The 23,552-nt window shown below is 42.3% G+C and overlaps 2 protein-coding genes and 2 long non-coding RNA genes across 4 annotated transcripts; 2 read left to right on the top strand and 2 right to left on the bottom strand.

Moving 5' to 3' along the window:
• The first annotated feature begins 140 nt into the window (after window positions 1-140).
• On the top strand, window positions 141-1,955 carry LOC117770352 (ictacalcin-like). Its single transcript, XM_034599713.1, has 3 exons — window positions 141-273; window positions 1,349-1,494; window positions 1,627-1,955. Exons 2-3 carry the CDS (start codon window positions 1,357-1,359, stop codon window positions 1,771-1,773), a joined length of 285 nt encoding a protein of 94 aa, XP_034455604.1. The 5' UTR covers window positions 141-273; window positions 1,349-1,356; the 3' UTR covers window positions 1,774-1,955.
• LOC117770354 lies at window positions 262-23,257 on the bottom strand. Its single transcript, XR_004615379.1, has 3 exons — window positions 23,247-23,257; window positions 21,306-21,317; window positions 262-1,099 (listed from the first exon to the last, which is right to left on the bottom strand). It is a non-coding gene; the product is annotated as an uncharacterized LOC117770354 (long non-coding RNA).
• Window positions 3,681-15,852, top strand: snx27a (sorting nexin 27a). Its single transcript, XM_034599712.1, has 13 exons — window positions 3,681-4,121; window positions 7,501-7,726; window positions 7,890-8,082; window positions 8,505-8,569; window positions 9,242-9,346; window positions 9,624-9,702; window positions 10,021-10,184; window positions 11,692-11,781; window positions 13,090-13,239; window positions 13,393-13,521; window positions 13,793-13,852; window positions 14,014-14,062; window positions 14,972-15,852. The coding sequence occupies exons 1-13, from the start codon at window positions 3,790-3,792 to the stop codon at window positions 15,040-15,042; spliced, it is 1,713 nt and encodes a 570-aa protein (XP_034455603.1). The 5' UTR covers window positions 3,681-3,789; the 3' UTR covers window positions 15,043-15,852.
• LOC117770353 lies at window positions 16,714-17,454 on the bottom strand. The gene is made up of 2 exons (XR_004615378.1): window positions 17,317-17,454; window positions 16,714-17,270 (listed from the first exon to the last, which is right to left on the bottom strand). It is a non-coding gene; the product is annotated as an uncharacterized LOC117770353 (long non-coding RNA).
• Window positions 23,258-23,552: the final 295 nt, after the last annotated feature.

Here is a 23,552-nt window from a genome sequence, read left to right as displayed (position 1 = left end):
AATAAAAATGATTCATATGAGTTTCCCTAACAATTGACATAAACATCATCTGTTGATGATTTCCAAGCAACAATTGTTTCTAACAGAGAAGACGTGTCACAGGACACCAGGGGCTGGGGTGTGGTTGAGGATGAGAGGGACCTTATGGAGCACCATGGAGGGAGGGACGATGGGTGTGGTGATGTATAAAACCTCCTCTGCTTCCATTTCCTCATCACTCCAGCGCCTCCAAGACTGATTTTCACTCTCCAATCTCCATAAACCTCAAACTCGGTGAGTAGAAAATCTAAACAATGTTCTTTTGATTGTTGTTTTGTTGGTTATTTGTGTGAAATTCTAAAATCCATTAACTACCAGCTCCGTGAATACTTTTGAGCTATGACTCCTCGTCTTTGGAACGATGCAACAGACACGGCTCATTTTGGCTTCAGTGGCAGTTACTTGGCTTCAAATGTCCTTTAACTGTTGCATTGCACGTTCAGAACCTTGTTGCATTTTGATTGCAAATGCTTTAGTTGCAACCAAATCAAACATCTGAACAGTGGCGCAGTTTGTCTTCCTCCACAACTCCCATCTGTTTAAAAAAAAACTCCAATGCCACAAGTCCTTCCCTGGAGACAAAGCAGCACAGTGTGAGTCAGACCTGCAACCAGAACTGATTCTCTTGGGTTCGTGGAGTCTGTGGAAAAAACAAAACACTTTTCAGGCATGAAGAAAACAGATGTCCTACATCACCACAGGGACTTTAATCAAGTCTAGACCTGCTTCTTTACCTAGTTCAAGGTAGTTACCTGGAGAGAATCAACTGTTGCCATAACAATGTCCTGTGTCACTCGTCAGAGATTCTGTGATAGAGACCGTTGACATAGGCAAATAAATGTGGTTCGGCCCCTGGTGGAAACTCAGGGTTTATTTTTATCCAGCCCCATGGAAAAGTCAGGGGAAAAACACTGGCAGAGACAAAAGCAATGATGTCAACAAAGGAAATTAGCATGCATTCCATATCATTTATACATATAGATATATAGCCACTAATGTTGTAGCAGGAGGAAAAGGGAGTACTGGCATAATAGTGAAGCAGACTTTGGAAAAAGTCACACTCCCTCCAGCTATGGAAATAAACAGCGCTCTCTGTTTTCAAATCAAATTGGACCACAATATCTCATGATCCATTTTAATTTGTGTGGGTGAAAGAGAACAGGTCTGGACTCAACCTCTAGATGGAGCAACAGGAGCTTTGAACGAGATCATGGTTCTCCTGTTGGGTCCGTTCTGAGGACATATAATAATCTGAGCTGACAGTGCAATCAACACAGAGACATAACGTATTTCTGTCCTCTTGAACCAGGTGTCATCATGTCTGACGTCCAGCAAGCCATGGCCAACCTCATCAGCGCCTTTCATAGATACTCTGGCAAAGAGGGGGACAACCTCTACCTGAGTAGGGGCGAGCTGAAAGACCTGCTTGAGAATGAACTCAAAGAAATGCTGGGGGTGAGTGATTTCTGAGAGTCCAGCGATAATCCATCCCTGTTTTATGACCAGTAGGGGGCGATACTGAGAACTTCACTACAACTAATGTCTTCCAGAAGCAACATGTTTCCTGACATTTATTCTCACCCGCAGAAAACCAGTGACCAGGCCGCAGTTGATAAAATCTTCAAGGAACTGGATGCAAACAAGGACAACAAAGTTGACTTCAGGGAGTATGTGGCCCTGGTGTGCAGCCTCACCCAGCTGTGCCACGAGTTCTTCGTGAACAGGAAGAAATAGGGACCCGAACGCCACCTGGAGGCCAACACAGAGAGGTGCCTTTCTGTGAAAAAGGTTTCTCTAGCAAGCTGTTCTGATAAAAGAATAAATATTTACTACTGCTTGAAGGCACTAACGTAAAAAAAAATTATTTCAAAAGTATGTCATAATGCAAAATGAAATAAATGTTTCTTTTTCTTCTTTGAAACTCTGAGTTGTGAACTTTGTTACTGCGTGTGCTTGTATTGGACGGTTGCACAAACAGGTCAGCACCACAATCTGAGCAGGTTTATGAGGTCTGACCTAAACGCTTTCAGTCATTCTGTCTCCAAGTCTTTAACTCATACAACTGGATTTACGTCAGTGTAGGAACAGCACAACCGTAGGATATGACAGGAGGGATGTACAAAGACAAATGGGTGCAATGGTGAGTCAGTTTACAGGGATAGTTCACCCCAAAATGTGAATTCACTCATTATCTACTCACCACTATGAAAAAATTCCAACTTGAAACAGCGTCATTTACATCATGTTTTTAGCCTAAATGTCCCCTGTTATCTTCAGTCAATATCGATAATTATCACAATAAATGTCAAATTATTAAGTTCAAACACTGATTTTTGCTCGAAAGGTTGTGGTTTTAAACTCTTGTTTATGATCAGGGAATGGTAAACACTTGATTTAACAAGTAAGAGGTGGATCACTGTGCTTCCACCATGCACAAGCAGCACATTAATGTTCAACCTTTGTTATATTGCTATTGATGAAAATTATATTGCAATAATCATATCATTGATATTGCTTTATTGCCCGGCCCTAGTTGCTCATATTTTAGTATATGATACATTTATCAAAGCACAGGCAGCTTTTAAAACAAGAAATAAAACGCTTCCTGTCTTACAAATAAAGTATTATAGATATATATATATATAGATATATATATATATCTATAAGCTTTCATTTCATTTCTTTGGAAGCATCCACATTGGGAACATTGTGTTCTGCAGCAGTGATAAGCTTTACGACCAAGATTATTTTTAACAGCTAACCTACAAGTTTCATTTTGAGCGAATACAGAGGAGGTAATTTCACAGATTACTCCAACTTTAATCAACATCGACACTCACCACCACGTGACACAAGGCACAATAATATCAGTGGTTGGCATCAGCTTTAAATGTTGTCACGGGGCAGCAAATCAGTGAGTGTGACAAGAATAGGTTGAGAGAAAAAAAAATAAACTAAAGCTACAATTGGCTGAAACCTTTGAGAACCTATAATTATGAAATATCAGAATCGGCTTTTATAGCCTAGCAGGTTTACGGATACAAGGAATTTGCTGTGGTGTATTTGTGGAAGTATAAAATAGGAAAAATATGGTGGGGGGGGCGGATACAATAAGCACCAGGGGAGGGATTTTGGAATATGTACAATTAGTCTGTCATTTTCCACGTGGAGTTTAAGTGTCAAAGTGTCTCAGTGATGAATGATTTCTTTGATGAAAGTGAGTGTTCGAGAGAAACTGATTTTCTGGTAATCAAAAATTATCATTTTTATGGTTGTTGCTGTTGTTCCTCATAATATTTTCGTGTTTTTCTATAAACTTCTGTACGACTTTGATTATTACTTATTTCTTATGTGTTTAATTTACTCTGTTTTGCTGCGTTTGTACAACATGTTGACAAGTTGCTTTCAGATTAAAGAACTAGAATAAAGTAATTAACAACCCACTCAGATCAATGGAGCTGTTCCTCCACTGTCACGTGAACAGATCTGATGATGATGATACAGTTGATAAATACTCATCAGAGACAAGATGACAGATTAGAAGGTTTTTAAAAAAGAGAAGACCTGAGTCCCGGTGCCGCCCCCGGGAGGTCACGTTGAGTGGCCGGGTCTCGTGACGCTTCCTGGGGGCGGGTCATCAACAACAGAGCGGGTCTGTGGAGCTGACGTGACCGAGGGACAGAGCCCGAGTGTTGTTTTGAATTCAGCACAAGACACCGACAGGAGGGGGGGGTACGGTCTGTGGATAAGATGGCGGATGTAGGAGGCGATGAAACTCGGTCGGCTCAGCCTTCGGCATCCCGCAACGGTCCGGCCGCCGGTTCCTCGGCTGCGGCGGCGACGGCGGCGGCGGACACCGCGGGCCAGACCGCCACCACGGTAACGTCGGGTCCGCGTTCGGTGAGGATCGTCAAGTCGGAGTCCGGGTACGGGTTCAACGTTCGCGGTCAAGTCAGCGAAGGAGGGCAGCTCCGGAGCATCAACGGGGAACTGTACGCTCCGCTGCAGCATGTCAGCGCCGTTCTGCCCGGAGGAGCGGCGGACCGAGCCGGGATAGCTAAGGGTGACCGGATCCTGGAAGTGTAAGTCCGCCTGGGAGCTAGCATGCGAGGCTAGCTGCAGCCCGCTCCGGCAGGCATGTGTTAACGTTAGCCGTCCTCGGGGCTACACGGCGACGTCACTTGTGTGTTATGACAACGAAACGGGTCGTTTACGCAGCACAACTAGTTATTTACCCGGTTTACTGCGCGTGTCTGAGCAGGTTTGTGGTGGGGGGTGGATGTAGCTTCACCAATGCTAATGCTAGTGACTTAACCAGGAGGCTAACCAGCTTACATAAGTTACACCACAGCCTGTGCATGTTGATTAGCTTCAGCTAGCCGAGGAGCCAGGTAGCTAACGTCCTGTGCAGCTAGTGCAGAGAAGCTACATGACAGCCTTGTTGACATTGTGTTGTCTAATGGTGCGGATGTGTGTTTTGAGCCTGGAGCAAGAAGAGTGCGATGCCACTACTCACATTCCACATCATATGGAGGGTGTGTGTCTGTCTGTCTGTCTGTGTGTGTGTCTGTGTGTGTCATGTCTGGAGGAGACATCTCTTGATCAGCCGTGTTGTTTACATGGGACAGTTTTTAGATCTCTCTCATTGTTTACATGTCTTTATCAGTGTCCTTGAGTGGTTGTGACACACATGGCTGGATCCTGGACAGACTTCTGGTAGCAGTAGGAAAAGTCAGGCGGGCTGTCAGACTCCCCCACAGAAGAGTTCTGGGTGGAAATAACTTGTTCTGCACTTCCTCTCACCGTTAATAGATGTGTAATAGACGTTTAGCAGCAGCTCTTGGGTTCTCACTGGTCTTAAAGGGCAACATCACCTCACCAAGATCGTTTGCTTCTATCCATTGGCTCCCTGTCCGGTTTAGAATTGATTTTAAGCTTCTACTGATCAGATCCCCCCGGCCCCCTCGGCCCCCTCGGCCCCTCGACCCCTCGGCCCCTCGGCTTGGGAACAAACTACCTGAGGAGATAAGACTCCCAGAGTCAGTGACTTCTTTTAAATCACTTCTTAAAACCCATTTTTATAGACTTCTTTTCACCATTTATTTTATTGTATTATATTCATATTACTGCTATTACTTATGTGTTCAAGTTTTCCTGTGGTTGTCTGGCCTCCTTGTCACATTGCATCCTGCAGATTCCTGCAGTGATATATAAATAAAGTTTTTATTATTGTTGTTGTATAAAAGAGAAATTACATCTCAATAGAGCCTCCATCAGCTCCTATTATATATTCAGACTTCTAATAATACACCATTAAACCATGGCTGTTATCCGTGATCTGACCAATAAGGGCTAAATACTGCAAATTAGTAATATGTTAGTAGTAAATATGTGCAGTTCCTATATACTTGTTATATATGTTTCTCATAGGTCCATGTGTTTTTCTGGCTCAGTCCCAGTGTGTGCAGTGAAAACATGATCCTATATTACAATGAACTTTATTAAACCGAGCATGTAATGGAGAAGAGAAACTGAAAACAAGGAACAATGACCTTATTTTAAGTTGCTGCGGCATCTACCCAACCTATGCATTCTCTAGACTTTGCTGCTAAATCGCTCCCTGGGTCACGTGACAGGACTGGTTGTTATCATGTGATATATTAACCAGCTGGGCTATTTCGCAAAAACACAAAAGCATCATCCGCTGAAGTATGTCATATGTCAGCGTTTTGCTTCAAAGTTTTATGACCAAGTGAAAGGGTTGACTTCATCCATGTTCAGCTGCTAACGGGTTGTATTTCTAGACTCTGACAACTGCCTGAGTGCAGTTTGTGTAGAATGTTACATATTTCTTAGTCAACTTAAACTGAATAATAGATATAAAAAGTCTGTGCTCTCCTGTGTATATAGAGGAGGCAGTAATGCTACAAGGTCCTGTAACGCTTCACATCATTGATAAGCTTATCAGTCAGTCGGCCATTAATCAGTGAACCTGATTACTTTTCAGTTAATCAGTTTTGCTCATTGATTATCACAATTTCAACTTTGATCCAAATGTGATGACTTGAAACTCGATGACCTTGAAAACACAACTTATCTCCTAGCAAACAATGAAGAGCAGCTTGTTTATCGCATGATGAGATTTTGTTTATTTCTCGTCTTCACAGTATATTCACTGATAAATCAAGAGAAATAGCTGATAACTAAATGGTTTCAGTCCTACTTTAGTGTAATGTTGCTTAATTCTAATCTTAGCCAAATTCACCTGCTACCAACCCTCTTTCTTGCTCTTAGAGATGTTCTGATACCGATATCTGAACATCTCTAGTTGCAGATCAGCTACTGAGACACCTGTCTGCTCGGCATCGCTGCTTCTGTTTTGTCTGACACAAGGATGATTGGATAACAGTCGCGTGACCGAAACACCTTTATCTTCGTCTTCCCGGGTCTCACACCTCAAATTTAGCTCTCAGTCACTTTAATCCCTTTTCTCACAACGCAAACCAGCTCTTGTCATCTCCCGATGTTTCCTTTTGTTTTTCACAACAGACTTTTCCTACACATTTTACACAGGGATGGAGACATGGCATATAGAGTTGACAGACCTCTGCTTGTGCTCCTGCTCACTCCCTCCTTTCATGTTTCCGTCCCGCTGTTTCTCATTTGAAGATTAACAGAGACACCTGATGCCCGTGCCATCTGGCCTCGGTAAAGCCAAGGAGGGAGGTGTCTCACGGCACCAAAGGAGAGGGAGACATTAGAGCTGACCTGGTTACTCAGCCCCCCCCCCCCAACATTGTGTTTGGCAATGAATGGCAAAAAATGAAACACTGCCACAACATAAAAAGACACGCACAGGACACATATTTGCACCATTAATACTAATCTATTATATTGTTGTGCTGAAGGTAAGGGATTCAAGTGCCATTTTTATGATTATTACAGATGCTGAAGTCTGTATTATTTATTAAGTGAATTTCTTATCGACTGTGACATCAACAATCTGCCCCAGATGCCATTTCTTTACCAGAGCCGTTATAAAATGTAAGTGTCTCTGCTATCAGTTTCATTCCTTCAGTGACATCAGGCCAACGACTCAGTTTTTAGTGCCACAGGTTGGCCTCAGGTTACCTTACATAAAACGGACTACTCTCTGGATTTTAACGTGGGGAATCAAGGGCACTGCTATCAGGACAGTATTTGTTATTACCCATTTGAATTATTTTAAGAAGCGGTATTAGAAAATACGCTACACTTCAATTTAACAATTGCATATTTGATCGGAAAATCTGGTCAAGTTCTGCTGTGGTCAATTCTGGATACTCGATCTGTTGTCTTGATATTTAGAGAATCTGCCATGTTGAAACATTAATAATTGATCATGTGAAAAAGGCTCTTAATAAGTCCCATCTCACTTTCTTTTCTCACTTTGTTGTTCTCTTGCTCTCACATTTCTTCCAGTAATGGGGTGAGCGTGGAAGGTGCCACCCACAAGCAGGTCGTGGACCTGATCCGTGCAGGGGAGAAGGAGCTGGTTCTGGCTGTGCTCTCCGTTCCACCTCAGGAGTCCGATGGGTTGGAAGGAGGAGAGGAAGTCCAACTAAACTATGACTACAGCGACAAGCAGGCTGTGCCCATTTCTGTTCCCACGTACAAACATGTAGAGCAGCACTCCGAGAGGTTTGTGGTGAGTGCTCATTTGACACGGTGACCGAAACATCTTTCATTCTGGAAATAGCCTCGTGGCTGCTCCTAAAACCTGTCCCATATAGGTTGAAAATACATGATCGCACAGTGAATAAAACATGTTTCCCTCTAAAGCCTTTCTGTTCTTGCTTCAATGGCTGTAGGTGTACAATGTGTACATGTCAGGTAGGCAGCTGTGCTCAAAGCGCTACCGGGAGTTCGCCATCTTGCACCAGAACCTAAAGAGAGAGTATTCCAACTTCATCTTCCCAAAGATTCCAGGGAAATGGCCCTTCTCCCTTTCTGAACAGCAGCTGGATGCTCGGCGTAGAGGCCTGGAGGAATATCTTGAGCGAGGTAGGCTGATATGGAAATGTCACTAGTGTAAAGAAAGGCTTGTGTTCATCTTCAGTTCGAGCAAAGACAAAAGGCTTTTCTCTTACTGATCCATACGTCAATCGAGAGGAATTACAGCTCCATTGTCAAAGGTTGATGTTAAAGTACGAAATTGTATTTAGACCCTCCACCAATATCCATAATATCAATAGTAACAAAAGAAGGAATGATGAATTGTATAGGTGCTGAAATCATTTTGTGAGGAAAGACAATAGTCAGAGTCTGGCTGTGGTCAGTTTTTCCCTTTTTAAATGGAGAATATTGTGAACCTGATCACAGGATACAAGCAAAATGAGCCGTCCTTTTTGTTTATTTAATTTATTGTGGACACCCCACCCCCCACTCTCTTTCTCTTCATCCTTGTCTGTGTTGTGTGTCTCCAGTTTGCTCTGTGCGGGTGATCGGGGAGAGCGACATCATGCAGGAGTTTCTCTCTGAATCAGACGAGGTATGCATCTCTGATTATTACACTGTTTGTATATCACTGTTTCCCATTATTTCCTGTCTAAAGACTGTGGCGACTGAATAAACAGCAATACAAGATTTGGATCTATCTCTTTCTGAGATGTTTTTTTACGGCAAATTTTCCAAAACTTTCTCAGGTGTATAACTTCCACAATACTTGTTGTTTATTACATTATCTGATGTGCCTTTCCCAGTTAGAGCAAGGTCAAGCTAGCTTTCAGTTTAGAAACTCTAATGGGGCCATTCAAGAGAATCGTAGGCACTTAAATTACTTTTTAAATGTATTTATTTAACCTTCCCCCGTCTACTTTCAACAACACTTATGGCAGTTTAGTTTCATTCTTTGTACGGCCGCCCTGCCAACCAATCTGAACATCAGTTAACTACATAGGCTTACTAGTGTTTGGAGAAGTTACTGTAGCAAAACAAATAAAGTCCTATTAAAACTATTTGTACTTACAGAAAAACTTTAAAGGATTAGGACTTCTTAGCAAAAGGACTTTCTGGTTTTTGCTATGTTTTTGTTTTAAATCCACAAACACAACAATTGCATTCATTGCACTCTCATACAACACAGAACCCACCTTTAGTTAATCCACACATGAGTTAGTGCAGCTCGACTTTTGTCCTCATAATGTTTTGCTCCTCTGTGCAGAACTACAATGGAGTGACAGATGTAGAACTGCGGATAGCCCTGCCAGACAAGACCACCATCTCCGTCAGAGTCCGCAAGAACAGCACCACAGACCAGGTGTACCAGGTGAGGTCACATGACATCTGCTGAAACGAGTCATTCACCTTTCTTTTACACGTTATTGCCCCATAGTTTGAAAGTGTAAATTGGACTTTGCATTCAGTTTTTAGCTTCTGTTGTGGCTCAGAGGATTACAAAGTCAAATCTACTCTAAATACTTGATATTCCATAGATGCAAACATATGTTTACACTGGAAGAAAACAACATTTGCAGTTGGAGTGTGAAAACAAATTCCCAAACAATGTTTTTCTTACATAACTGACTGTATTGCTCTTCCTTTAGGCGTTAGTGTTGAAGGTTGGAATGGACAGTATTATGGCGAGCTACTTTGCCCTTTTTGAGGTCATCAACCATTCCTTTGGTAAGAACCTTGTGTGTGTTTCATGTTTCTGATGTTTCACAGGAAAAATTCACTGAGCATGTTTTACACGCTTGATTTCAAATTTTACTCTGACTTCATCACATGACCACTAAATAAAGATGGGATGCTACAGGTCTAAATAAAGACCTGCATCATCCCACTGGTTTGATTCAATGGGCCTCAGGGTATGTCTACAGTTTTGGACAGCAAGGGTAATTTAATACAGGTTATTATGAATTATCTTTTTAATGACTAAACAGACCACCCCCACACTGTCCACATCAATATCCCTCTCCTGCTTCCTTTTTATTCTCACAGTACGGAAGCTGGCGCCCAATGAGTTTCCCCACAAGCTTTACGTGCAGAACTACACGTCGGCGGTGCCGGGGACTTGCTTGGCGCTCCGCAAATGGTTGTTCAGCTTCCAGGAGGAGGAGTTACTAAGAGACAATCCGCTGGCACTGCACTACTGCTTTCACCAGGTAATGAGGATAATTGAATCTCGTTTGCCATGAAATGATGGGAGCTGGGCACAATTTTCTAATTTATTCTTCTGTCTCCCCAAAGAGTTTGTATACTTCTTTCTGAATTTAAACATGTTGGAAATTTGAGCCCTTTTGTTAATGAATAATTTCTGCCATTATCATGGAAATTTACTGAATAAGTTTACTCTCTTACTTTTAACCATCTAAGCTGGCCTCAAACTTCCAGCTATGGCTCTTGCATGTTAATCAGTGCAAACACATATAGGTTAAATCATCCAGGATCTGTGTATATCTGTTGTTTTTTACAATCAAAACATAATATAATCATAGAATCTTGTTACTAAAAAGATAATTAGACCAACCATAATAACAATTTCCATTTTCTCAGGCTATTTTCCCAATATGATGTCAGTTATGGACACAAAGGTTTACCCTTATCTGCCACTGACATTCTAACAACTCACATCCTAAACAAAATATTAAGCCACTATCTCAAAGTCCCACGAATTACGTAATGAATGTAAAACAAAGAGCCCATTGCTGTGAAAGGCCACCTCCTGTGGATTTAATCAGGAAGCCAGAGTAACATGATATTCTAGAAGCCAGTTGAAGCCAGTTGCCACAATTTTTGAATCATAAGTGCGAAGTGGAAAAAATAATCCTCTAATGCAAATGCACTAAAAATAGCCGTAGCTGTGGCAGCAGCCTTCAGGCTGGCCGCTGACCAATAAAGGTCACTACCTGGAGCCTGTTAGGCACGTGAGGTTCGGACGTGACGTGGTAAGAAGACTTCTGCGAGGAAAGTCAGCACAGTTCTTACATTCCTGAGAAACAAGACAACGAGCCCAACTAGAATATTTAAACCTGCAATGGATACCTGGGTTCTGCCACCTGGTGATTGTAACAGTATTCAGTCCACCAACTCCAAAGGGAAATATCTGGTTCTTATGCCACTAAATGTTGCATTGTGTTTACCAGCATTGGGTTCACCACCCGTAATAATTGATGCCAAACTGGGGGGTGGGGGCTTATTGTGATTGGCTAATGAGCCCAGTTCACTGTCATGCTGAGTTCTGCTGTAGACGATAAAAACTTTCAGTCCACAAGGCAACAAACACGGCAGGATTTCTGCTCATGCTTTCCATGATCAGTCCGATTTTAGTATTTCAGAAATATAGAGGAGACAGAAAGAGCAAAACACCACGTTAAATATCTTTTATGTTATTATTTTCAGTTCATTAAGGAACTGGCAGGACAAATTAGAGTGGGCCGTCACAGTCCTGTCTAAATAATGGAAATCACTGCTCACCTTGTTTTCACATTGTCATTTGATTGATTTTTATTATGGGAATATCAATTATAGCTGAACTTACAAGAGCTTAATGCTATTAATGGACGAACTCACTAACCTGAACCAGAATATCTACTTCTAAAATGTAAATGGTGTTGTATCTCTTCATGCCACCCTAACCCACCATCCACCCCACCCCCCCTGTCTGACCAGGCATTGGATGATGTGAAGAAGGGATTCATAAAAACAGAGGACAAATCCTACCAGCTGCAGAAACTGGCAGAGCAGCGCAAGATGGCCACGGTCAGTCCAACAAACCAGTCTTTGTTTGGGGAGGGGATTGGGATCACTGCACTTTTTGCCTGCTGACCAGAGCCATCACCAAACCTTAACTTATTAATAATTGACGGAATGGGATAACACAGTTTTTACATGTCAGAATATGTATTGATGTTTGTAGAAAATTTAATCAAAGTGCAATTCATAACTATGTAGCCACCGAGCACATTTCCAAACTTTTGAAGGGAAACCTTAGAAAAATGAATATAAAATCAACCCTCATTTACATCAGTGAGTACTTCAGTGAGCTTATTTGTTGATGAAGTCCAAATTTGCACAAAAATGTCTGGATTTGCATGATAAAGACACAGGAAGGTGAATGTAGAGGAATGAAAGGCAAGAAATTAATACTCAGAGCTGTGAATCCCGTTTCCAAAGTGGTTCATTAAAATGTAGGAGTCTTTTTGCACATTCAAGCATGAGACACAGTTTTAATGAGCTGGTATTCTCATAAGCAGCAGGTTATGTATATGGTGAGGGCAAAACACATACAAGAATGAAAGCAGAGATATTAAGGCTACACCAGAGGGGCTTTGGGAAGGGAATGGTGAGTGCTGGGCTCGATTCAGAATGATAGCAGCATTGTAGATACCTTTGCCCAGCCATCAGACTTCCCTGTATGTACCTAACCTAAGCCTTTATTAAGTTTTGATGTTTTTTAAGTGAGAAAGTTATTTATTTACCATTTAGACTTTGAATATGTCATCAGTTTATCCAGGTGAGATAGTGTGACTTTTCTTCCAGGTGAGATAGTGTGCACCCTCGTCCTGAGGAGGCTCGCCAAGCCCACTGATAATTTACTGCAGGCTCTGGTGTTTTGAAATATGTTCTAATTCCTTTTGGAAGATGAGATTTGGTCTCAGAGTTGAAATATAATGTTTTTTTCCCACCAGTATGTTTGAAGGAAAAGCTGAACACATGATAAATAAATGTTTTATTAGACACTTTAACAACAAGGCTGCCTCTGTGGACTTTTGGGTTCTTATGTGTACAGATAGATCATATTTCTATACAAATAAATATATATAAATGAAATATACAGCCTGCACTAAATTTCACTGAATTTTTTTTACATACATTACAGATAATTTACTACAGCCACTTTAAATTTTAGAAATAAACACATTTTTTATGTAACATTGAGAGTTTATCAAGATGGAAATCACCTTTTACCATTAACTAGGGTTTTAGAGTAATTTGACTTTGAGGTAAACCAGGTTACTCCCAGTAATAGTGACTGATCTATAATGCTCTATACTTCTTATCTTTTAGTACCTGAGCCTGTTACGGACGTGTGAGGGCTACAACGAGGTCGCGTTCCCACACTGCTCCTGCGACTCCAGGAGGAAGGGACATGTCATCACAGCGATCAGCATCCATCACTTCAAGCTGCACGCCTGCACGGAGGACGGCACGCTGGAGGTGAGTGTGTGTCTAAGTCTCAGTAAAAATATGGATATACCTGCATCATTTGATCAAAGCATTTCCTCCAAATTGACTTGTCAATCAAACCTTAAGATGAACCATACATATGCACGAGACTTATCTAGTGTCCACCCACTGTCTCTTCCTCAGAACCAGGTGATAGCGTTTGAGTGGGGGGAGATGCAGCGCTGGGACACTGACGAGGAGGGGATGGCTTTCTGCTTCGAGTATGCCAGAGGGGAGAAGAAACCTCGCTGGGTCAAGATCTTCACTCCATATGTGAGTGATCTGCTTTTTGTCATTTCATTGTGTTTATGTATCTATGTATTCACTTTGTTGGTATTTAACGTTTTAGAGTGACCAGTCTAGAAGAGTTCATACGGAATAATTGTGTGATTTAATAGTCTACACACTTTCTTCCACATGTAATCAAAGCTGCAGTAAGGAGAAGCGAACACAATGGATAGAAATACAATTTATTCTTCTTACTTTGCCGACTGATTTGTGTATTAAAGGCTGAATAACAATTGTGTTTGCTTCTTTCTCCCAGTTTAACTACATGCACGAGTGCTTTGAGCGGGTCTTTTGTGAGCTGAAGTGGAGGAAACAGGTAAGGACCACTCCTTTCCTCTTTCATTCTGGGAAGCACATGACTCCGTGCCAAGTTTGAAACTCTAAACTTAGCTTATTATAGCATTTTCCTTCAGGAATACACTCAGCCACTAACCTGTTTTCTTTTTATTTCTTGTGTATTAATCTCTTGGCTTTCAGGTTGAGGAAGAGGCATCTGACAAAGACAACAAAAACTGCAGTAACACTGGTGAGCAGCAAGTGGTTTTTTTCCCCCTAAATACAAATTGAAAGAACGGACACTAAGAGGCTTGATTTATATCTGGAGCAAATCACGAAGAAATATGTATTCAGATGTGATGCTGAGCGGCGATTAGAGTGACAGGACTCATCAAGCTCAATGAATTATGCAAACGTTTCCTGTCTGGCAAAAACTAAAAGGGCAAGGACAGGGAGAGGATACAGGCAAGTACAGTGTGAGACAAAATATATGGGAATCCTTAACAGGTTTATGAGCATTTTAAGTTCAGTGACATTAAATTACACCTGGCCCTAGAAGAGGCACATTCAGAAACGCTTGTATTGTTTTTATCTCTTTTCTGCTGCTCCTATTTCATTATAAGGAACTAAACAAAGTGGAGCAGAAACTGCAGAGACATTTTATAGACTGTTCAGCAGAGCCTCGCAGAGCACTTAACAACTTAGGAGAGTAAATTCTCCTCCGAGGCTATCAGGTTGCTGAGAGAAGACACATCCTGGTGAAGTGAAGTAGGAATTCAGAATAGATGCACATTGGGGCATGTGACTCACTGTCAGAGTCATCAGGGGGAAGTGGAAACTATTTCCCCCTTGGCTAACGAAATAAACAAGACAAGCGAAACAAGTATGTGGACGAGCAAGTGCGAATCACAAGAATGAGGAGAACATTTTGAGTTGTACGACGGAGGAAATAGTGAACCGCTAAAGACAGAGAAGCAGAGAAGGGAAAGGAAGTCAGAGACATTCAGAAACAAGGTGAGGGCAACATCCTGCTGCAAAGGGACAGACTCAGACACACTGAAATCGATGTTGTATTGTGGAAACCTTCTCATAAGTCGCATGATGTTCAAAAACAGCCCATCATTTAGACTTCCTCCCCTGAACTGTCTCTCCTTTCCAGAGATTCTGCCTCCTCTGGAGACGCAGCAAAAGGGATGGCGCCACCTAGGGGGGGAGATTGCAACTTCCTAAAACCATCAGTCACCACACAAACTAGAACTGGTCCACTTGCATCATTACAGCCACCCCTGAGAGCGCCCATCAACAAACACAGGACTGAGTGACGGACTGGGGGCGATCCACGCGCCCCAAAATCTGGAAGTGACGAATGTGGGAAATTGGAATAGTCACACGTAACCGAACCCAGGGATACACACAGCAAGAAGAGCAATGAAAGTCAACACAAGTCAGCTTTCATGTCATTTACTAGATCTCCATAGTGTGTCTGTTGTTTTCCTCCATACAATCTCCCTGAGATGTGGCAGGACACGAGCAAAATTCCCACCAGCGGTTGAGATCTAACACATATCTACAGTGTGTGTGACTGGTCAGCGTCAACCGCAGCGTTAGCTCAAAGCAACGTGACGAGGGAGCCGACACCTGGGGTGGGATCCCGACGCCTGGGTCTCCCACTTGGATAGACTCCGCCTGAGGCCCCTCGACGAGGCCGCTGTCTGCTGATGAACCGAGGCTGTGTCGACGGAGGAGAAAACAATAAGGGAGAGATACAGACAAACAGGGTTTTCACTTCCGTCAGTTAGTGACAAAGAAGGCAAAGTCATGCTTTCACACTGATGCTGGACATTAACACAAAAATGATGTTTTCTATCCGCGAGGTCAGAAGTATTCTGTCTTTGTCCGAAAACATCAGCGACACAAATGTAACTAAAACAACTAAACAAAAACTGACGGGAGGGAACACGTTTTTTAATTCTATGTTTGGTTAACAATCTGATAGATTAATGTAAGACCTCTAATAATTGGTTTATTGACTTAACACAATGAAACACTAACTGAATTGCATTCAAGCTGCTCTTTCTAATCTCCATTCGTCGCGTCTTCTGGTCTAACCTTCATTACTTGAAAACCACGTCAACCATTAATGTCAGTATGGGTATTCACCCCCGCTCGCAAGTGTTTTATTGTGGTGATTTTTGCGGAGTTGAGAGGAAAAGGCTTTCTCCTTCTCAGCTCTGTGCAAGAGTGATGTCTTGAACAAAAAGGGTTGATGGGCCAAAGCTTTGATGATGTTGAAATGTCACGTGTTCTGCACAAGCAATCAGGCCGACAGAATATGAATATAAGTGCGGGGAATGGAGAGGTTTTGAGTTGGTGAGCTGCTGTTTTTCTGAACGTACAGCAGGGGGCAGCAGAGTGTAAGACAAATGTAGTTGTGGGTCTTTGAAGAAGTAGAAATCTCATGAAGTGCTCCCTCGGGCTCTGTAACTCACCCAAAAGTATTCCTTCGCTGCAGTTTGTCCATTAACCACGTCAGGAGGACAGATGGTGTGTGTGTGTGTGTGTGTGTATGTATGTTGAACTGAGCGTAGATGGTGCATGAAGTTGTGCGACTGCAACCATGGCCATCAGCATACAGAGCAACGCAGGCATCTGTCTGCCTCTTAAAAATTGATACAGTATTAGCCGTGTGTGCATATGAAATGATTATATGGTTTACACAGATTGATTTTTATTGTGAAACGTCATTTTATTTTGTTTTTCTTCTAAAAAACGAAGGTTTATTTGTGTTTTTAAATTTTTCCGGGGAAATAGCATCCGAACAGAGACGGTGTGCGCAGATATCTCCTGAATGCGATACGAGTTTTGTTTATCCCACGAAGGGCTGGTAGTTTTTTCCAGGCCAATTCCATTACTGACTCGCTCTTGTCCCTCACTCAACCTTCTGGCAGCAACCAAAAAAACCTGAAACGGAGAGTGATGTTTTTATTTAATCACTCTGAATTGTAGAGCAGGTTCAACTTTATAGGTCTCTTGTTTCGCACAGTCGAGCTTTTAGCTTCTGGTTGGATAAAAACGTCTATTTCACGTCAAGGTTTAGTCACAATTTGCTTTTCAGTCCCTCATCTTGGAGCAGGCTTGTGTGTGTGTGTGTGTGTGTGTGTGTGTGTGTGTGTGTGTGTGTGTGTGTGTTGTGTCCTCTATGTCTATCAATGACATTGCTGATAAGCTTTCAAGCTCTGATTGGACGTGTCTGATGAGCTGTCGGTGTGAGAGCCAGTAAATGAAGATGGGGTTTTTCTATCTATGCGAGAGTGGAGATGCCAGACAGATGGAGACAAATAGGAGGCGTCTCCTATTGTCAAGCTCGGATTCACAGACACACAAACACACACACACACACATGTCCCCATCGCCCCGCCGCTCCGTGTTTTCGGTTTGACAAAATTGCTAAATGCAGCCTCACAAAGCTATTTTGTTTTTTCCCCGTTGTTGCCTCTTGAGGACAGGCGTCAGTTACACAGCAGCCTATAGCAATACATGTACGTACCAAACTGTGGCAGAATGATGTATGTTTTACACTCACCCCAGAGACGGCTGGATTGAGAGGGAGACTGCAATGTGCAAATTGCTGGATGGTCATTTTGACAGCTCAAGTAATGGCCAATTTAGAGATGGATGACGAGAATTAAAGCTGTTCAACCATGAGTTTTTTTTCCTTTTATAACCTGTAGAGGGAGAGTCGGTTAGATTGTGTTTGTTTGTGTGTGTGTGTGTGTGTGTGTGTGTGTGTGTGTCTGTTTGTGTGTGTGTTGGTCTGTCCTGTCCTCTGCTCTTACTCCAGGTTGGTCTCCCGTCATCACAGGGGGATGTGGTTGCCGTGGCAGCACCACGTTGGCTCAACACACCCGGTGTTCCTTTTATTCCTGTCAGCCGACTGACTCACTCCTCCCAACGATGTATTCAAAACAGTGTTGTTTTTTTTAACCGTTTGATATTTGTTGTACGTCCCCGTGGCTCGTGCTGCTGTGAATAAGCGTTTAGAAAACTGCTGTTTTAAAAAAAATAATTTTGTGTTTTTTCGGCTCGTCTCGTCCACGCCAGGTGCCATCCTCCGCTCGCCGTCATTGGCTGGCAGCGTGTGTACTGTCAGTTGTCGTCCGTCTCGGGCCATCAGTGAGATAAATGTCATGGTAACGTTTTTTTAAGTGAAAGCGGAGAGATGACAGGAATGTTAAGAAGCACGTCTTTGTTCGGTTGGCCTGTGTTTGATAGTTCTTGTTCGTCAGTGTGCACTGTGCTGTGGGCCACCTGTGTTTGTGTCTGAAATGCTGGACAGGCTGAGCTCGTAAGAGAAAGATTATTTATGAAAAATGATTGAACTTTACAGATATAAAGAATGTTTCACGGTTAAACAAACATGGAGGCAGGAGAGTGGAGAAAAAAACGTCACTTCATGTGAGGACTGCACATGGAACTCAGAAACTTTGTGTTCGTCAAAACCCGCTGTTGAAATGCACGTCGAAATGATGCAGTTGCTATGGAAACACGTCAGTTTTTCCGAGTCTCATGTGCCAAATCATCACAGATTTCCATCCAACCTCATTCAGCTGCAGATAACGTACTAGATCTTTTCTGATAGTTCAAAAAAAAAAAACATTTCACAGGGCTCTCGGACTCCAGTGTGCGAAGCGGCGTTCTCGCTTTTGACACTGTCCTTGTCAGTCAGAGCTGCCGCGTCAGTCTCATCAACAGCGCTTCTGTGTAGACTTGATGTTTGTCGACCTCTGGAACGCACGTCCAGCTCGGAGGGGCATTAGCTGCCGGCCTTCTACTTTCAGCTGACGTGCCCCACCGATTACTAAAATGAAGGGTGGATCTAAGTGCTGTTTGAAAAGTGTTAACCTTTTATGTAATTACTTTCTGTCCGTTGCTTTGAAACAGGGCTTTTCCATGACGAGTAGGCATCAGTTTAAAAAACCTAAGTCTTGTTTGTCTGTCTTCAGCATAACCTGTAAATAGCTGTTTTAAAAAAAGAAAAGAAAAAATGATATCCTTTTGGACAAAATGCACTCTTGTTTCTCCCAACTCAAAACTTTTTATTTATTTAAGCAGAAATTTTAACTATTGGGGAAATTTTAGTGTCCAATGCTCGAGCCACCGTCAAATCATTAATTTAGTGTGTGGGCAACAGATGGAGGATTAGCTAAACCACACAGTGTAACAAGCTGTTCAAAAGAGAAGCGGTGTTGCATTTACTAAGACGTCGATTAACACCTGATGCTGAACTACGCTACAACATGGAGAGTTTTATATCTTAAAAAAAAAAACACAAAGGTTTACTAACCAATATAAGAAAAAGGACAAAAAGATTTGAAAATGTTGTGTAGAGTAATAAATTGTAACAATATTTTAAATAAAGTTATATATTGGGGAAAAAATGCTGCTGGTCTTCATTTATTCACTCTCTCTCCCTGCAGGACATGAGATGAACTGCGGAGGTCGTTTTCCTAACGTTGGCAGTAATCTGAATTGGCTTCCAGGAGGAGTTTTTTTTTTTATTTTTTTACCATCGGTTAAATGCTAAAACACTCGGGTTGTGTTTTATCAATGTATGGATTCACCTCCTGTCCAGTGAGACCAGGCCAACATCAAGACGTAAAGCAACAGCGAGCGCTCCTCTGGGACCAATTAACTTGTTTTAATGTCTTGAAATTTGAATTGGTCAAAAATGTTACGGCCGTGAATATATTTCTTCAATTAGTTTTTCTTTCGTCGGCTGCCAAGCAAGAAGTGTCATTCATGCGCTGTTTGTCGGTCTGAAGGTTTACTCTTAACCACTTCCCTTTAGAGGAGATAAGTCCTGTAATTTGTGTCTGCGTGGGAGGCGTTTATGCAAATGCAGCTCTTATTGAGTTGCCTGGTGGTAAATCTTCAGAGCAAAATTGTTTGGCACAGTCGGCTGGATGAGAAGCGAAGACGGGATGATCATGACGAGGAGCGAAGGTGACAGTTTGCTGGTAGGAGACATTTCACTTTAGCTCATCCCCAGTTCAGTAGCTTGACGACGACGAGGAAGACGAACAGAACATGCAGTGTGTCCAATTAGAGCTCAACAAGTGACTGAATGGACCAAAGAAGACTTTCAGCTCATAGACCGTATTTAAAGCTGGACGACTTGAAGTGAAGCCAAAGCATCTCGACTGCCCCCTGAAGGCCAGCTGCAGTATAGGTCATCAATCCCACCCACTGTAGGAAGTGGACCAAACTAGTTCAACTGCTCATTGGGGTTTTGATTTATTATTTGATGCTGTGGAAACTGGATGAAACATCATGATTGACTCCTGATTGGTCGAGCGTGTGAATCGGTGGGACCTCGCCACTGCGGCTCCATCTCCCGATCACTACTTGCGCAAATGCGTAAGATGGCAGCGTTCGTCTCCGGCAGATATTTTAGCTTCATTTTTGGATGGTGGGAGGAAGTGGAGACACGTCGTCCATCTTTATATAGACTGCAAACCTAAGAATTAATGAGAACACAAGTACAGAGAAGAACACATATTAACAAACGCCCCATGTTTCAGGTCGATTAGCAGATATCTTAATTATGTCCGTCTGTGCCGTGCTACACAAATTGTGTTAATGTCCAGTCTCCTTTTTAAAATGTCACATTTCCTGCCTGAAAGCACTCTCCTCTCTGCAGGAAAGAGAGAAGTGCTGTCCCGTACGTTACAAGTCCCATAGCAGGGAGCGCAGCTGCTAATAAAAGGTCCAGAGGCACATTATTCTAGCATTGGAACAAGCTCTGTGACATTTTGATGGTCACATGCTGCACAGATCTTTATGTTCTCTGGACTCAGGGGCTGTTAAAGTCCATGGTGGGGTTATAGTGGGACACTGAGCCGAAGCATTATTCAAGCCCAAAATACAGGACCTCTTAATGCCCCCTGTGACCAAACCTCACTGGCACCGCTGGCGTGAGAGAAATCCTCTCTTCAGACTTGTCTCCGCCTGCGCTCACTTCTTTTTTTCATGTCCAACTCAGGGAGAAGGTAGAATTTAAACTGCTGTGCTTATACTCATTTGAATTGTCTCATTGTTCATCTTAATTAAGACTCTACAAACTACTGTTAGTCCATAAATTAATATGATCCTTTAGTCCCACTACGGAGAAATGTGCCTTGGAACAGAACCAGAAGAGGATATTAAAATCCCCACTCAGAAAAGTAATAAACAAGTAATGACACAATATAAAAGTACAAAGTAAAATGTACAATGTAGGCAGAATATATACATTGTAACAGTATGTGATATTTAAATTGCATGGATCGTAAATAATTATCACACAATACTGCCTGTACAAGTATATTCACATTATAACTGCCTGTAGCCAACATTAGCAGCTAATATCCTAGTCATTTAACAGTCATAACCACAGTAGTATTATATTATTATTATTATTATTATTACTACCTCTAACTCCAAGAAATTTTTACTCTTAAAAAAAACTAACCTTTGTATATTAAGTTTATTATATTATACATTTGTAATGCATCTACATATGAAACTATGCAGCAGTACATAAAATAGCATTTGCTCCACCATAGCCTGCTAGGAAATTAAAATGCTAACCTGTAGTCATAGTCTAAATTATCTTAAAACTAAATCTTAGTCTTGGTTCCATAACAAGGGAATAGATTCAGGGAGTTTGTTTCAACATTATTTGTCTCTGTATGTCGGCAATGTCATCTGATTGGCTCCCGCTCGTCCCGGGACCCTCAAAAGATAAGGTGGATGGATATTTCAACATGTAATTAAGTCTTTAAGGTTTTATAGACAGCTGGATTTAGTGCTTGTCTCTTCTGACGCACAAGACAAGTAAACAGCTTATTTATTTTGTCTGTTCCTTGTTTGCGTCTCCGAATGGAAGGACCGGTCTGCAATCTCTAATTACATTACATCCCAAGCAAGTTATGTAACGTGTAATTAAAAGGCACAACAGTTTTAAATCAAGACTCCTCTCTAACACCCGCCATGCACAGAAGCTCCAGATTATCCCTGTTTGTTTTGCGTAAACCCATTTCAGTTGCACGGAATTGCAACATCCTCCAGAGACGGGCAACTAAAGACGGGTTTTAAATTTGTCGCACAAACTGCACCATCATGAGTTCTAAACACAATTTAATATTTAGACACGGTTAGTGAAGTGCAACAAAATGCAGTTTCTTTTTCTGTTGTTCTTTTGGAGGGAGATAGAGCGGGTTGGCCACGAACCAAAACATCAGTGTTTCGATCCCCGGCTCCACCATTCTGCGTGACCAAGTGTCTGTGCCGGCAGTCTGTGTATGAAAGGTGATCGAGACAGTGTTGTTAGTGGTCATCAAGATAAGAAAAGCCCCAATTTACTGGGGTTCTATAATGGTGAAGGAATTCATTTCATCTCATTCAGAGATGGTGATGAAAGACGTTTTTTTTACTTCCACCAGTGAACTTCTGCTCTGTGGAATAAATAAAAGGAACTCACTTCTTGATTTGTGATGCAAGTTGTGCACATAAAACTTTTCTCCTCATATAGTGAAAATCCTTATCAACATCGAATTCATGCCTTTGCCAGATGGTCACTGAGTATTTATTGAAAGTAGTTGACAGTTTGTATTTTACTTTGGCTTGTTGATAGCATTTTATTCCTTAATCTTCCACCAGTCGAGCAAAGAAATCAAAACTCAGTCAACTTGAAACCTAATGGTAACGTTCACCAGATCAGAACTGTACCGACCAGCCACCCTTGACTTATTGGTTGAGGGGCCTGTGTTCCTCAGGCAGGTCACCTCCTGTCGACTTAACCTTATATGACCACCTGGGCTGGTTAAACGGCGGTCTGTAAACTGAGTGAACGTGGCTTGGCAGGATTAATCAAGCCTAACAACACATGTGTAGGTAGGCTCGCTGGGAGGAGTGAGCATCACCGTCTGGAGCTCCCCCCCCCCCCCCTCTCTCTCTCTCCCTCTCTCTCTCTCTCTCTCCCTCCCTCTGTCCCTCTCTCTCTCCCTCCGTGCTTCTCATCAGCCGCATCGACCAGCGCTTTGGGCCCTTGGTAATTAAAAGGCATTGATCGGCCTCAACCGCAAGATGTCGGGACGTAATCATGCAGCACAGCACGCTGGGAACCGTCGAGATAACAGGTGTGCATGCACATGTATGTAACTAGTGTGCTGTGTAAATATTAATATGAATTCATGTTTTTATGCAGAGCATTTGCCACGTAGTGTTTTTCCCTGGTGTGTTTAGTCTTGTTTAACCCGTGGGTTTCTTTCTGGTTCATTTGTATGCTTTGCAGTGACTCCATCTTTTTTTAGCTTCCATATCACCGCCCGGTTTACACAGCCATGGAGCTGCGTGCGGCCTAATGTGCCTCCAGTGAGGTTCGGTGGAATTACCCATCTGCTCAAATATATCTGAGGCTTTATTATTAAAGGAGAATTGGGTGGGGAGAAAAAACAACAACCACTGATTGATTCTGTACATCTGTATATGTGTAAACCCTGCAGCTCATCTTCCCCGTGCACACAAACAAACAAACACACACACACACACACACACACACACACACACACACACACACACCGTCTTTACACACATTCTTTTATTCCATCTGAGTGAACACAGTAAATCTAAGTGCTGCTAGATTGCTGCCACTGCACATTTTTCTACCTCAGAGAGAAAAGGAGTCAGCCAGTCTGAGT

The sequence above is a fragment of the Hippoglossus hippoglossus genome, chromosome 11 (genome assembly GCF_009819705.1).
Source record: "Hippoglossus hippoglossus isolate fHipHip1 chromosome 11, fHipHip1.pri, whole genome shotgun sequence".
In the NCBI taxonomy this organism is placed as follows: Eukaryota; Metazoa; Chordata; class Actinopteri; order Pleuronectiformes; family Pleuronectidae; genus Hippoglossus; species Hippoglossus hippoglossus.
This window is presented reverse-complemented; position numbering and strand designations above follow the sequence as displayed.